General features: G+C 47.5%; 1 protein-coding gene across 1 annotated transcript; it reads right to left on the reverse strand.

Annotated features, from left to right (window-relative positions):
- Positions 1 to 1,157: 1,157 nt before the first annotated feature.
- Positions 1,158 to 13,557, reverse strand: ALOX12 (arachidonate 12-lipoxygenase, 12S type). Its single transcript, XM_019719209.2, has 14 exons — positions 13,316 to 13,557; positions 12,566 to 12,767; positions 11,393 to 11,474; positions 11,163 to 11,285; positions 10,943 to 11,046; positions 10,527 to 10,687; positions 9,326 to 9,469; positions 8,294 to 8,503; positions 5,348 to 5,434; positions 4,952 to 5,121; positions 4,344 to 4,465; positions 2,132 to 2,232; positions 1,849 to 2,019; positions 1,158 to 1,734 (listed from the first exon to the last, which is right to left on the reverse strand). Exons 1-14 carry the CDS (start codon positions 13,448 to 13,450, stop codon positions 1,555 to 1,557), a joined length of 1,992 nt encoding a protein of 663 aa, XP_019574768.2. The 5' UTR covers positions 13,451 to 13,557; the 3' UTR covers positions 1,158 to 1,554.
- Between the last annotated feature and the right edge of the window lie 2,398 nt (positions 13,558 to 15,955).

The following is a 15,955-nucleotide window of genomic DNA, read 5'->3' on the forward strand; positions in this document are numbered from 1 at the left end:
AGGGAAAACAGATCCTGAGCAAGTTGTGAAGGTGAGTGGTCCTGCTAAATGTACTGGAGAAAGGAGTAATACACAAAAAGGTCACTGCTTCCCTACTGTAAACTAAAGAAACGGATTATAGGTCCTTTGAATAAGGTAGGATACAAGATTTTAAAAATAAGAATAGATCATCCTCCCCAAATAAAAAGTTTTTATACTTCATTAAAGAGAGACAGATTTGTAATAATTACTTGGGCAAATAGGGGTGTTTGAAGAACACAGTTTTGCACTGAGCTTGTTGTACATAATTGAGAGGGGTCATTTTGATCCCAAGACCCCAGAGCTAGACAAGCTCACTAGACAAGAAACACTGTCTGGTTAGCATAACTTTGTGGTATTTTTCCATTTACTTTCTGCATATTGTTCTAAAAGGGTTGTGAAAGAGAACTTGGAAACTGGGAAACACATAGAGAGACCCCAGAATGCTGAAGGGGCTGGGAAAGTGGCCTTGAGAGATGAATTTCACTCTTTTATTTGGGACTGTTTGGGAAAGGAAGTCATTTGGAGGCGAATATTTTTATTCTGCCCTAGAAGAACCTTTTTTTTAACGGAGGGCGCAGCTCACAGTGGCCCATGCGGGGATAGAACTGGCAACCTTGGTGCTACCAGCACCATGCTCTAACCAATTGAGCAAAACAGCCACCCCTGAGAACCTTATTCCAGGAAGTTTGGGGGTACGTGTGTGATTAGGAGAAATAGGACTGGAGAGAAAGTTGCCGGAGAACAGAGTCAGGAATTTTTAAGTTGGTCACCAAACGTGAAGTCTAGCTCCTGGGAAAGGAGAATAGGTTGAGGTAGTTCATTTCTCTAAGAAATCTTTCCCACCCACCCCTGAAAGTATTCTCTGGATATTTGCAAGTAGGGTCAGTGCCTCAGGCTAGAGCAGGGTACTTTGGGCAAGGAGGTACTGCCACTGAGGGCCAAATTCAGCCTGCAGCCTGTGCACATCCCTCTAGCAAAGCGGGGGGCGGGGGGGCTTATTTTGTTTTGTTTTTCATTGTTAAATGGTTGATTAAACCAAAAGAATGTTTTGTGACACATGAAGTTTCATTATCCATTAATAAAGTTTTATTGGAACACAGTCACACTCATTCATTTTCATATTGTCTGTGGCTGCTTTTCACTACAATGGGAGTTGAGTAGTTGTGACAGAGATGGTGCGGCCTACAAAGCCTAACATTTTTATTATCTGGCCTTTTACAGAAAATGTTTGCTGCCGCCCTGGGCGAGTGGGATACTGATGTAGGAGATTTAGTTGGGGTAGGAAATAGAGCACTACCATGTTTCCCTGAAAATAAGACTGGGTCTTATACTAATTCTTGCTCTGAAAGACTCATTAGGGCTTATGTTCAGGGGATGTCATCCTGAAAAATCATGCTAGGGCTTATTTTCTGGTTAGGTCTTATTTTTGGGGAAACACGGTAGCAGCAGAGACTTAGGAAACCATGAAACTCAAGATGGAAATGTCAGTCCTAGAGCTGATCTGAAGTTTTCCAGGTGGGGGTACCACAGAGCTCAGATAGTGATGCTGTTCTCTATGTGGCTTGGCTTCAGGTACTCATAGGGTAGGTCACGTTGCTCATTCCGAGCTGTAATTTCCCTTTCTAAGTTTTCCAGATCTGTTTGGAATTGGTTTAGTACAGCCTTGGCCTTGGGACCGGAGAAATACTTTTCTTTGTGATGCCCCAGAGGCACCTAAGAGAGAACAAAGGGTAGTCAGTTTCTAGTCTGAAGCACCTAGAGCCTAACCTCTCACTCTGATGTTTCCCTTCCAACTGTCATTTCCCTTTCCCCAGAGTCCTCTTTTACCATATCTGGCTGGCGTCGACCCAGATGCCATGTGATGGTCATTTGAAGACAGGCCTGTTGGACATCAGGTAGTGAGCCCATCACTGTGGCCATTGTCACATCTTCCTTGGTGGTGGGTGGGGGCATCCGCATTGTGCATGGGGCATTAGGGACCCAGGCATACCAGTCCAGCTGGGGGAAGAAAGTACAACCCTAGGATCCTTGTACTTAGGGTTTGAACCCCTGTCTCTCCCTTGGGCATCCCAAGGGACCTTCAGGGACCTGGGCTTTCAGCTGTCCATACCTGGCCCTGGTTGATGGCCCCATGCTGGGCAGTGCACGTGAAGACACACATGGTGAGGAAATGGCAGAGTTGATTCTGAGACTGGAAGGAGACAGGGAAACCTGGGCAGGAAAGGAATAGGATTTAGAGGCTGTAGCATGAGAGAAGAGAAATAGAGGCTGATGTCTTGGGATGTTTTGGAATTGATGGGTGGTTGTTCATTTATTCAAATATACAGAGGGAAAAATGTATACACATTTTAAGAAAGGAAAACTGTATTAAAATTGTAATACTCAATATATACCAATAACAAAAGGTGAACACAAGTCACGTTTGCCTTCTGCAATTACAAGAGGTGCTCAAAGTGGTTACCATCAGCATCCAGACACTTCTGATTACAGCAAACTGCTGCTTGAACAACATTGACCAAAGTGTCCATTTGTATACATTTTTATGGCACCCCCAGTATTTTACATCAGACATGAGTTTCAATTCAGGCTCAAGCAAAATAGTTTGTTAACCTTAGGCCAATTACTTAACCCTCTCTGAACCTCAATTTCTTTGCTTGTAAAATGTGAATGATACCTACCTTATAAATGAGATAATGTATCAAAATCACCTGTTATGTAACAAGTGCTCAGAAAATGGTAATTATTGTGGGTGTGGAAGGGTTGGGGCTGAAAGATCGAGTGATTAAGTATCTTATGCCTTAAAATGTGGTTAAGAATTTAGGACTGCCTCTTTCTATTCTTACACAGGGAATTACAAGTGCCTGAGTTATGAGGTGATGAATAAGAGAAGTCATAGATCTCTAGTGTCACAACCAAGAGAAGCTTTCCTCAAAGTTTATCTTAGACTATTCATTTTACAGTGGAGGTGGGGACTCAGAGACCCAGTAATCCTATCAGTTAAGTGGAACAAATATAATCACTCCCGTTTTATAGATTAAAAAAAAAATCAAAGACCAGAGAGATTAAACTGCTTATCAGGACACATAATTGGGAAAAGGCAGAGGCTGACCTTGAACTTGGGTTTCTTGACTGCTAATCTCAGGCTGTTTTTAATTTTAGCACATGTCCTCTAACAAGTCTGTTGGGAAAATTAGGAAAAGGTGAGTTATGAGAACTGAGGGAGAGAGAATGAGAGGCAGTGGAGGTTAAAGTTAACATGTGAATGTTTTATTTTCCAAATGTAGTAAATACTTGTTGGGGAAAAGATGGCCAAGCAGATCAAGAAGAGTCTTTTGGGGACATGTGGAGCCTAAGGGACAGTACTGAGACGTCCTAGAGAAAGTTTGGTCCTGGAAGGGTGGGGGTGGTATACCTCAGATTCTCCAGGGAGAGGCTCCTCTAAAGTGCAGATGTTGGTCTATTGCATCCCCAGGGCCTGGCATAATGTTTCCCCTGTAAATGTCTGTAGTTGTTCCACAGAGGCAGAGATACTGGTGTGAAGTATGAGGAGCAGGGACTGAAGCATGATTTGAAGCAGTCCAGGCTGGCCCACGTGTGAGAGAGAGAGAAGAGGGTAAACCTAGGAGAGCTCAAGAAAGGCTCTTTCTTCCCCAGCGGTTAAATGTGGATGGGGGGGGGGCGCTAAAGTTAGTGACCAGATCCTAAACTAGTGGCTAGATGCTATCAGGGGTGGGGGGAGACCGGACTGGCCAAAGGAACGTGAGCCCCAAGGAAGAGGGCACTGAGTTTGGGTTTCAGCCAAAGCATGTACAGTATTGGCTTTGCACCTAGAAATGACCTTGCACTGTGGTAGTGTGTGGTATGCCCGGACCCTCTGTGTATGCTGGGCAGTAGCAAGAAGGAGAAGATAGGAAAAACAGAGTGGGTCATTGTGGGCTTTGGTGGGAAAATCTTCCCATTCATATCCTCAGGTAGGAAAAGACAATCATGAAGAGAGAATGTGAGCCCCAGAAGGGCCTGGGCAGATCCCCCACCGGCTGTGGTTTTGGCTTCACTGAGCCTCATGCTCTGGCAGGTTAGGGGAAACTGTGACTAGGCGTGGGGGATGGACATAAAGATTGATGGCCAGGGTCTCTGGGGAGGAGAATGCTTGGGTATATAGAATTGTCCTGAGTCTTAGGAGGTGGAAATGGCTTCCAGGTGTTTCATGTGTGGAGGGAGAGAGGGTGATGGGGGTTGGGATCATGGCCTTAGAAGGGCAAGGCTGAGAAGGAGCTCTGGGCAGTGTCTGAGGAGCTCCTTTCTCTGGGAAGGGATCTCACCTCGGTCCTGGGCCTGGCACAGCCCCACCTCAGTGATCTCCCGACACCAGGCCTGCAGCTCAGGGTCCCCTCTCACGACATCATCCCCATGGTAGAAGAGCTGGATAATCCCCTCCACATACCTGCGCAGAGGAGAAGGGAGCTGAGCTCCTTGAGAGTAGAAGGCTCTAGTCTCTGACCTCTACTCTTTTTTTGTCCATCAGACTGCCACTGTGTTTGAGTATAGATCCTTCAAGACATGCCTTCTGGGACATTGCCCAGTTCTTTCTACACACTAGTGTAGGAAAGGAATGAAATGTGGGTTATTAGTTCCAGGAATTCTCTATACATGGTTGATAACCATTCTTCCTGACAAAAACCCTGATTCGTCCAGATCCCTCAGTCTCCCCATCCATAGCTCTCCCGGCCTGGGCTCTCTACTCCAATCCCAGCCTCTTCCTTATCAGACCCTACTCACTGAATCCTCACTCTTTGTCATCCCTCCCAGGATTGAGTCTTCTGCTCCCCGTCTGGACCTTGTTTCATGTTCCTTTGCCACATGCTGACCTCCCGCCAAAGCTTCCCTCTCCCCAATGCCCCTCCATTTCTCAGCTCCCACTCTCACCCACCGGGCAATGATCTCCCAGAGCCTTAAAGCATCGTGGGCATAGAGGGCACTTGGGAGTCCCAGCAGGCCCCGGTCAGCCAGGTCGTCAGGAGGACAGAGGGAGCAGTAGGTCAGGTGAACCATGGCCCGGCGGAGCAACTGCACATGGCCGCCTCCACCTGTGTTCACTCCCTGGGACAAGAGAGATGAGAGGCCTTGAGCAGGAAGACAGCACGTATATAAGCAGTTCACATGTGGGTTTCCACATTGAAAGACCTGAGTATAAAGCGACAGGTTATAATGTAGGCTGAGGTGAAGGGTCAGGACATTCACACAGGTTGGTCTGGGATTTTAAAAGTGACAGGAGGTCATAGAGAGTTGGAGAATTAGGCTACTCCATGCCCCATGGCCTCCTTACCTTATCAAATATCCCTCCATCTGAGATGAGTTGGGTCCGTGCCCGCGTGTTGATCTCCATGGTGTAGCGGGTGTGTGGGATCAGGAGCTGGATGGAGAGGGTTGGAGGGGGTGGTTTATGGAGCACATGCTTGGGTCCTTTATTAGGAAGTGGTGCCCAGCGTGTTGGCCTTCTCTCCTCTTGATGCTTTCCTCCTTGCCAGTGCCTTTGCAGGCTGGTCTCCTTCTGCTTCTCTGATCACTTAGTCTCATGCTCTTTTGTCCTCTGTGAGTCAGCTTTGGAGCTATACTGACCTGGGTTTCAGTCTACACTTCACCACTCACTTTGATCTTCATCCAAGGTAGTGGACCCTCTCCTCTAAGTGTTAATCTGTCTCATCTCCTGTCTATCACCTCATCTGTGTGATCACCTATATAGCACCTCATCTGTCAATAGGGGTTGATAATAGGGTCCCTTATCTCAGGAGGCAGTGGTGATGCTTATGTGAGTGATGTATGAAGAGGGTGTAGTATATACAGAAGTCCTCAAGTTGCAACTGTTATCATTTATCTTCATTATTTCTACCTGGCGTGTAAGTGACTTTTAAGAATCAGCCTCTTGGTAAGGGGGGTGGGGGGTGGGAGATGAGGGTAAGGGGGATCGAATATATGGTGATGGAAGGAGAACTGACTCTGGGTGATGAACACACAATGGGATTTATAGATGATGTAATACAAAATTGTACACCTGAAATCTATGTAATTTTACTAACAATTGTCACCTCAATAAATTTAATATAAAAAAAAAAGAATCAGCCTCTTTTGATTTTTTTATTCTTATAGCTTATATCTGACTCTCTACTCATTATCAAAGCCACACCTCCATCCTCTGGTTGCTTCACTGTTGGTTTTGGGGGGTGGGTATCTTTAGTCAGAATCAGAGGAGCCATATTGAACTACCTACTTCAGCAGCAGAGGGGCCGTCATCAAATCTGCCCCACCCCCAATTAAGCAGTTTGTCCCCCTCTATTTTTAATAGCTTTAAAAAAATAGCTTTCCTTAGGAATTAAAAAAGGTCCCCTGATCCTCACATCCATTTCCCTTTATCTCAGACTAGTATTTTGCATTTATTTCCATCCATTTTATACACAGGTTTCATACAGTGTTGATATTTATCTGAGTTGTTGATGCTGGATTCTGGGAACGACCCATGAGAGACCTTTGGTGTCAAGATGTCGAAGCAGCTCATATTAGTCTGAAACTTTTCAGAAAGTTCATGAAAGATGCTGAGTGTCACACAAAGCCTAAAGTCCACACAAGGAAGGAAGATACCCGAGGACAAACAACTCCTAATGATAGTAATAATAATTGCAAGAACTAATGGCTTTTGTAGCTTTCAGCCTATATCACCTTGTTATGTTGTTTCATCCTTGAACAACCCCACGATGGAGCTCCTGTTGTCCCCATTTAGAGATGAGGACACTGAAGCAAGCACCTGGTAAGTACTAAGGTCAGGATTCAGGATTCCAACCCAGCAGTCTGAATCCAGAGCCTGCACACATCACCTTTCTGACATTTGCAGGGTAGTTCTCCTGTGTGTCCTGATAACTCGGGGGTTCACCATGGATTGAAGTTGTTTTGGTGAGTGGATATAGGTAGGAAGAAGGCTGAACTAGTAAAGGGGGATTTTAAGTGTGAACAGAGGCTTAACCTATTCAAGAGGAGCAGAAGATGGTGATGCAGGAACGCCGTGAGACCAGTAACATCCAAGATTCTAATGATCACACTGGTCTCCACCTTGTCTGTGTTACCCCAGACTCAATGAGGCCATAGCTACGGCTGGCCAGGCTTGGGGGTCGGGGTGTAGGCCCCAGCTTGAAACACAGTTCAGTTGTTCTTACCAGGTACTCACTTGCATACCTTACCAATATGTCACACTCCATGGACCTAACACTGAAAACCTCATGTTTGCTTCTAACACGGCTTCTTCTCATGACATTGCCGTTTTTGACAATTGTCTTAGTTCATAAACTTCTATCAGTGTTGTGCCTTCTCTGCCATGTTCCCTATATCTAAAGTGTCATCAAGATTTTGAGAACATTTTTAACAAGCACAAGTCTTATGTTTCTGCCTTCTGCTTAGCACTAGACACTGAACTCACTCTTTTGTAAATGTACAACACGCCCACCCTGTGGGCTCTGATGTATTGCAGAAGCTTAGACCTCTGACCTTTCTTTCTCATCTTATTCCCAGGCAGGTTCGCCTGCTGTTTCCTCCCTTCATCAAGTCTGAATGTTTTCCTTTTCATTCCTGTCACCACTTCGCGTGTCTTTCTCCTCTTCTCTCCTAAGCAGGTAGCCTGTTGGGGTTTTGATCTGTTTTGATCTGCCTTTTGATCTGTTCCTACTTAGCAGACTCCTCAGTTGGGGTGGGACATTGGCCATCACTACTATAATGTTTATAGGCTGTTTTTTTGTGATTTCAGATTCTAGTTCCAGATAGTGTTCTCTGGTTGGTCCTTATAAGCATCGCTTGTCTTCCTGCCTAAACAGTAAATCTTCTAAGTCAGAAGAAAGGTTTTTGTTTTACTAACAGTATTCCAACAATACTCTACACCCATTGTTAGATTGTCAGATCTCTGGAATTTCAGAGGGTTCCCTTATGTCTTGAAGAAATGTTTAATGGTTTGACTCAATTAAAATACAAGGCTTAAACTATTGATACAGTTTTCCTTCTATTCTCGCCTCTTTCTTTTAACTATTCACAAAGATATAGATAGATAGATAGATATAGAGATAGAGATAGAGATAGAGATAGAGATAGAGATAGAGATAGAGATAGATATAGATATAGATATAGATATAGATATAGATATAGATATATGGCTGCTGCAGTATCATTTAATATTGGCTGTTTTCTCTCTCTCTGGGATTTGAGGGAGATGGGACATGGAGGGTAGAGGATTTACCTTAAAGACAGGATGCAGTCCCGGAAGGCACCTCATGGTGGCGACAGCGACAACTTCAGCCACTAGATGAGTGTTCAGCAGATGGTATTGGAGCTGGTGCAGTTGGAAATCTGAATTTCGGACCCAAGACTTTGCCAGGAGCCAGGCAAGTGGAGGATCTGAGGGCAGGAACAGTGGTGGGGTGGGGAAGCTGGGGTTGGGAGGCTGGATCTGGGAAGAAGAAATGAAGCATTTATTGAACTCCCACTTTATCTATGACATTATGGGCAGCATTCTTGGGGAAACAAAGAGGAGTAAGTAAGATGATTATTTTCCAGGAGGTTATAATTTATAACCTATAATAGGAGGAGGAATGAGGACCCTTCTGTTCTGCCCCTTACTAGCTGTCATGCCATGTGAGTACCACGTAGGTCAGGTTCAAAGCAAGAGTCAAATACGGAGATCCTAACAGTGGTTTGGGAGAAATATGACGGAAATCTGAGTTAGGGTAGGAGAATGAAAAGGAGGAGCCGGATGTGTGAGATAACTGACAGTACTTGTTCACTGACTATTGAGAGCTTTGGGAGAAACGATATCCAGGAGACAGTGGGTATTTAGAGTCAGAGCCTACTAGGAGATTAAATAGTAATTCTCAAATTGTGTTTCCAAACTAGTAGCATCAGCATCACTTAGGAATTTGTTAGAAAGGCAAATTCTCAGTCCCTACCCCAGATCTACTGAATCAGGAAATGTAGTGGTGGGATCCAGCAAGCTGTGTTTTAACAAGCCCTTCGTGTAGTTCTGAGGCACACTAAAGTTTGAGAACCACTGGGTACAAGATGAGAAGTCCAAAAGGCCATTATGACTCTTGAACAGTACTTCCAATTGGGTAAGTCAGGCAAACCAGGCTGCAAGCTAAGAGTGGCATGAGGACACATCTCACTGCGTGAGGATGGAATTTGGGAGCCAAGAGCCAGGGGGCTGGGTTGCTGGGAGCAGAGGTTGGGGTGAATAGAGAGCAGTGTTGGGAGGGGTGTGCCCAGAGCACCTCACCTGGATGACCATGGGTAGCAACTTCCCACTGGGTTCCATCTTCAGCATGACGAGGGGGGCAGCCAGGTACTGCTGCTTTCCTCTGATCACATTGGCTGGAATCCCATCCAGTAGGATAAAGTCAGCTTCAAACAGGCAACCATTCTGGGGAAGGGAGGAATGTATCCATGGTTAGAGTTCAATCCCCAGAGGGCCAGGGCGAAGCTGGTAAGACATTTGAGGACATTTATCTAGCTTGCCATCATCTTACATCAGTACCAGAGTCCTGTTGGCAGAACCAGAGCATACAGTCTTCCTTCTATTCTCTCCTCTTTCTTTTAAACAGCCAATATTAAATGATACTGCAACAGCAGATATATACTGTTGCAGTATCATTTAATATTGGCTGTTTTCTCTTTCTGGGGTTTGAGGGAGATGGGACATGGAGGGTAGAGGATTTACCTTGAAGACAGGATGCAGTCCCGGAAGGCTAGTCCAATCCCTCTAGTTTTAAATTAATGAAGAAACAGTCTAGTGTGGGTTGATCCCTTGTGCAGGATGTGTGGTAGTAGATCTGGGTTTAGAACCAGGCCTCTCAGTCCAGTTTGCATTACAGGCAATGGAAAATGTCCTTTTGTCAAGATGGCCAGGCCCCTTCATCATCCCTCAGGGGTCTCCCTGTGATTGGCTACCACTAGCTCAGCAAACACTCTTCCACACCTTGTCCAAATCTCACCTCTTCTGCCAAGTAATCCACAGAGGTTCCCCTGACTCCCACTGCCACCGAATCCAGACACATATGTACGTGGACATGCTCACATCCTGCCTTGTTCATCTGCCTCACACTCAGCTCATCTTTTCCAAACCCAGCCCTCCTCCAGGAGACCTCCTCGATTCTCCTCACCTGACAGTGCATTCTTCCCCTGTCTCCCTGCCCATGAACACTGGTGTCAGGAGCATTGTCATCAGTCAGGGAATATCACTGTCCCTGATAACATCTCTGGCCCCAGCTACACCCTGGGAATCCATGCTGGGAGCTCCTCATAGTTTCCCCTCCATACTTTATCATCTCTGGGTTTTTCCAGCAGAGGACTCTGCACCAATGGTTTATCACAGTGGTTTATCACAGCCTCCCTTCCCTGACTCATTGTTGGTCCTTCCCCTTCACCACGTGTCCTCCCCACACAGTCAAGGGGAGAACAATGGAGGGCAGAGGAGGTACCTGGAGTTCTTTCTCCAACTGGGCCCGAAGCTCCTCCATCCCCACGGGCACCACTAGCCGGCAGGGCAGAGAGGTGGAGCGTCTCAACAGCATGGGGTTGGCACCATTCAGGAACTGGTAGCCAAAAAGCTCATCATCCTGCCAGCACTGGTGAACCTTCTCTGTGGGGTCGGGGTGGAGGGTAGAAGGATATTCACCACAATCCAATGATCCTCCTCCAACCTCGACTGCAGTGATTCAGGCATACGACCACCCTGTATCCAGCCCCTGTATTTTTATTTTTCAGGACTCTCTGAAATGGCCAGGCATGATCAGATCTCATCTGGCAAGGAGTTATGGGGGACTATGGAGTGTGAAGGGCAGACCATCCAAAGGGGGACATCAAGGGATTATAGAGACCTAGGGGAACCACTGACCAGCCAGGGTGCTCTTCTGACCCCAGAAGATCTGACGAAAATCCTCGGGGTGGTTCCAGGAGCTCAGGAGGGTGTAAACATGCTTGAGGACTGTTTCCATTGCCCTAGGACAGGTATTGAGGTATGAACCCATTTGCTGACTCTTCAGCCCCTCACCATTTATCACCATTCTTGAATCTCCCGGCCCTTATTCCACTCTGAGCTCCAGACTTTTCCTCACCTTGTCTTCAGTGACCATTCAAAGTCCAGCTTCTTCTCCTCATGGAATCTCACATTTAGAGGTAGATCATTCTCACCGTGTGCAGCTATTTTCAGGGGTAACCCTTCCTTCCAGGTGGCCCAACTAGGAGATGGGTACAAGGCTTCAGGGAGGGTGTCCAGTTCAGCGATGTGGGCAGATTCAGGTAAGGGGGAATACAACTTGGGGGTCTAATATGGGTGGGTAGTCACCAGTATGTCTGTTGCCTTTCCTTCAGTTCCTTCTCTCGATGCTTCTGGAACATATCCAGGGCATTGTCTCCTGCCAGGCGGGCTGTGGAGACATTAAGATGATTGGCCACACTGGCTTTCCCCTGCTTGTCCTTTCCTCCTTTCTATAATCACAGTCCATGAGTTCAGTGGTGCTCTGTTGCCTTTATCTCTGGCTGGGCCTCATTCCCTTGATTCCCCAGACACATTTATCTCATCTTTGCCAACTTTGCACTCCTGGTTTCACTTATCTCAGCCTTCATCTCTTGCCTTGACACAAAAATGTCATGTTTGCCACACTTTCTTGTCCCTTAACTCATCTTTCCCTAGCTGATCCTGTTTCATCAATATCTATGGTTGGATAAATCGCCTGAATTAAGGTGATAAAATCTTTATCACCCCGATGCCCACAGCTACGTCTATTATATATTGCTTTGGTGAATTTCACATATCTTGAACCTCACCTGCCACACTTTCAGCTGCCCTCAAAAGTTCTGTTTGCTTTCATTACCTGACTTCATCTTTCTTAGATGTACCATCATAGCCTGTATTTACTGACTTCTTTCTGCTCTTGCAGTACTTACACTCACCTGTCTCACAGTCATATATTTCATGTTGCCATCCTTACTGTTCTTGTCCTCATTTGTCTTTATATTCATCTTTCTTATTTCCCACAGTAATTCAATATTTGCCACCCCTGCCCTCACATTTGTCTTCCATGTTTTTCCAACCAAACCTGCTCTCCACCTCATATCATTTATTTGCTTTCCTTAGCTGTCTCCTCTCGGGGATCACCCACCATCCCTATTCCATGTGCTACCCTTACCTGTCCCTGCCCTAACTTGTTCCCAGTCATATACAGATCTCCTTTTCACTTTTACTTTGGCTCTTCAGTTTTCCAGCATTGCTGCAACTCCCATTTCCTGTGCTCACCTTCTTGGGAGGTGGGATCTACACATCACTTATTACCCTGTCCAGTCCTACTTCCAGCCTTTGTAATTCTGTGTATAACTTTGGGATTTTATAACTCCCCACCCCCACCCCACCCCCTTTTGCTGCCTCCTCCACCCTTAACCTGTGAGCACCCACTTTTTTCAAGCCCCTCCTACCATAGTCCCCAAGCCCTGCTCCCACGTCCCTGACGCTGCCCCTCACCGGTGCCCTCGGGCAGGCTCAACACGCCCTCGCCCTGCACCCAGCAGTAGCACGGGAAGGCAGTCTCGGGGCAGGCTCCGGGGCCCTGCACCGTGATGCGGTCGCAGAACCACGCGTTGTCCACCAGGGAGTGGTGTTTGCGCAACTTCACGAACTGCAGTGGTCCCAAGTCCTCGGGAACCTCGTGCTCAAACTCTTCCTCCTGTGGGGACCAGAACCCAGCCAGACTTAGTAGCAGGGACCCCGGAGAGGACTTTTTACTGGGGGTGCGAGGGTCCTTTATGGAGGCCAGTGACAAGGCCTCCAAAGACAACATACCCTCTTTCCCTCCTCCAGACACCTGCGTGGTGGGTCTCAGAAGCCCCATCGCACAGGGAGGACGAGGGACGCGGGGCGTGTCCCGCGGTGTCTTCACCTGAGGACTGAGCACCGTCACTTACATGCGTGCTCTAACTGAGCTCTCACCGCGCGCTCTCTGACGAGCTTCCCCTTTGATCACTGATCCCATAATAGTGGCCTGGGGTCAATTGGGGAAGGCGTGGAGGCTGCGAGGCCTACGGTCGGTGGAAGAAGAAACGGGCTGAGCCCCCGCCCCCCACCCCGGGCCCTGGCTTTGACCCTTTCTCCTCCCAGGCGTCCCAACTCCTGAAGTCCCAGCCGACACGGTCGCGCTGTCACTCGCCGCCGCGCCACCCTCCCGCCATGAACCCAGCCCCGGCCAGGATCAGGGTTCCCGCTTCCCCTGCGGACCTGGCCTCGCGTGGGCCGCAGCTGCAGCTCCAGCTCAGCCTCCCCGAGCACCCCGACCAGCCACAGCTGCACGCGGTTGTGCGACCCGGAGAAGAGCCAGGCCCCGGTGGCCACGCGGATGCGGTAGTGACCCATGGCGGGCTCTCCGCAGCTTAGGCGACGGGGAGCCGGGTCCTGCGCTTGTCGGGCCCGGTGTTGTGTGTCGAGGCACCTTAGGGCCAGTTCCGGACCTTTAAAGATGGGTCTGGGTCTCCGCCCTCCTCACAAAGTTCGGGCTCTCCCAAGTCTCCGCCCCAGACTAGCCCGAACCTGCGAGTGACTGAGCAGGTGTGGGGGAAGGGCCACGCCTCGCGCTAGGAGCGTAGCTGCGGGAAGATAAAGGGGTCCTGGCCTGGAGGACGCAAAGACAATGGATGCCCACAGGTTTCCTGAACCTCCCGGCAAGGCCTGGTGCCAGGAGCCTAGGGGTTGGAGGGAGCAAGGATTAGGACACTTCCTAAGGTCTCCAGGCCTTTGGGAGAGCTAGAAGGAAGAGGGAGTGAGCTGGCCTTCCAAACAGTGGGGACAGTCTCCCCTTTTCTGTGCTGGATCTAGGGAAGACCCGCCTGGGAGACTTCGCTGGGCTGTACACATGTTCCGGTTCAGGAAGTCTTCAGTTTCTAAAGTCTACCGCATTTGATGCCACTCCTTTAATAAATGACCAGAGGTTTCCCAGGCTGCCTAGAACCTGGAAAAGTAACAGCTCAAAGGCTTGTTCCCTGCCTCTCCCTCAACCTGGTTTCAAACATCCCGGCGTTAGGACTTTAAGTACACCAGGTATTGTGAGAGGCCTACCTGAGGCAGGCCAGTGGAAGCCTCCTTTTGTCCAACCTTCATAATGGGTGCAGAAAATGTTAGGGACCTGGGTGTGAGGGTACAGTATGGAGTCACTTAGGGCCCTAGCATACAAGGCCAAAATCCATGAACTTTGCCCTTTCCAAGTGAATACAGCCTCTTCCCCTTCATTATGGTCCAGGTAAATATTCTGGCCTGATTTTACTGACCCTGGTGCCTGCTCTCCCTACCAGAATTCAGTTTTCCTCCTAAGAACTTATACGGGTATGTAAAACAGTTCTTATTACATATAAAGTTCCATTTCTTTCTTCTCCCTTCTTGTCTTTACCCCATCCCACCCCCACTCCCAGCTATTTCCGGCTCCTTCACAATATTCAAGGGAGGAAACCAAGGAGAGAGGCCAGTGCTGGCTAAGGACTTTGCAAACATTAGAAGGATGATTCAAGGTTCAGGCTTTGTCACCTGTTCTGGCATAGAATTAACCCCTGGTCTTTCACAGAAGGTGAAAGTATTCACAGACTCAAAAGGAATAGAAGTTAGAAAGTTTATTTAAGAAGAAAGGCACTGGCAGAGAGGCTGCTGAGAGGCAGAGTCTCTAGTGGACAACTAACTGCACCTAACTTCAGGTTAGCTTTTTCTTATATAGGAAAGGGGAGTCGGTCAGGCAGGTTTGAGGGCTGACATCCTGACATTGTTTCCTGGGGTCTGGTCTGTTTGAAGATAATGTTATCTCCAGACTCCAGACTCAGCCTCAGCCTGGGGCTTTATGTGTCACCAAGTAGAAACTGCAGGGGAGTTGCAAATTGGACTCCGGTGACCCAGCACCTGAGGATTAAGGAATTGCTCTTTTTCTGACTCACCCACCCAAGAATCAGATGAAGCCTCTTTCAGGTCCCTATCTACATCTTCTTGGTCCAAGTCATGGTAAGTATCTGGCTGAGTGAATGTGTCTGGTGGCTCGGGCTAGGCCAGGGCCAGGTATATCTGCTTTCTTGAGCCAGACTCTCAAAAATGACTTGGGATGTTGGTTATTGGCAAGGATAAAAGGGATCCTAGTTCCTCTTTCCAGCCTCCAGACATCACATATGAGGTGTGATCAAAAAATATGGTGAATGCTTAAATTAATAATAAAAAAAGAAATTACAGTAAAAGACATATTGCCATTAATTCCCCTCAAAATACTCCCCCTTACTTCAAACATACTTGTCCCATCATTCTTGACACTTTCTGAAGCAGTTCTGGAAGTCCTCTTTTGTGAGTGTCTTTAGTTGCGCTGCTGTAGCTGCCTCGATATTGTGAATCGATTCAAAACGTTTACCTTTCCTGGTCATTTTGACTTTGAGGAAGAGCCTGCCAACTGGCCAAATAATTCTCCAGATTATCCACCAAAAGAAAATGGTTTACTCGGAAAAAGAAACAGAAACAAGGAGTGCGTGCCCACTCCCAGGCCCGGCCTTGCCCAACGGCTACCCACATGGGAAGAAGGAGGAGCCCAACATGACTCGCCCTTTTATTCACATCCCTCCCCCAGAAGTTACCATAGAGTTCAAGACTAGAAAGTTAACAAGGGGCCCAGCTCCACCCATAGTCCTCCCAGCTCTATGGTTAAACATCTTAAGATGCCAGTTCACTTTCAATAAGCCAGAAGTCCCACGGTACCAGATCTGGTGAATAAGGTGGATGAGGACACATTGTAATGTTTTTATTTGACAGAAATTGTCATACCAAAGCGATCTGTGACAAGGAGCCTTTCTGTCATGATCACAAAATACAGTGAATGCTGCTACCCAGTGCCATCCAACGGAA

Source organism: Rhinolophus sinicus, linkage group LG15, assembly GCF_036562045.2.
Source record: "Rhinolophus sinicus isolate RSC01 linkage group LG15, ASM3656204v1, whole genome shotgun sequence".
Lineage (NCBI taxonomy): Eukaryota > Metazoa > Chordata > Mammalia > Chiroptera > Rhinolophidae > Rhinolophus > Rhinolophus sinicus.

Coding starts and splice junctions, on each gene's coding strand:
- ALOX12 (XM_019719209.2), bottom strand. CDS start 13,450: ATGGGTCACTACCGCATCCGCGTGGCCACCGGGGCCTGGCTCTTCTCC. Junction 11,475..12,565: donor GAGCCTGCCCGAGGGCACCG/GTGAGGGGCAGC, acceptor ATGTCTCCACAG/CCCGCCTGGCAGGAGACAAT. Junction 10,688..10,942: donor TCAGAAGAGCACCCTGGCTG/GTCAGTGGTTCC, acceptor CCGACCCCACAG/AGAAGGTTCACCAGTGCTGG.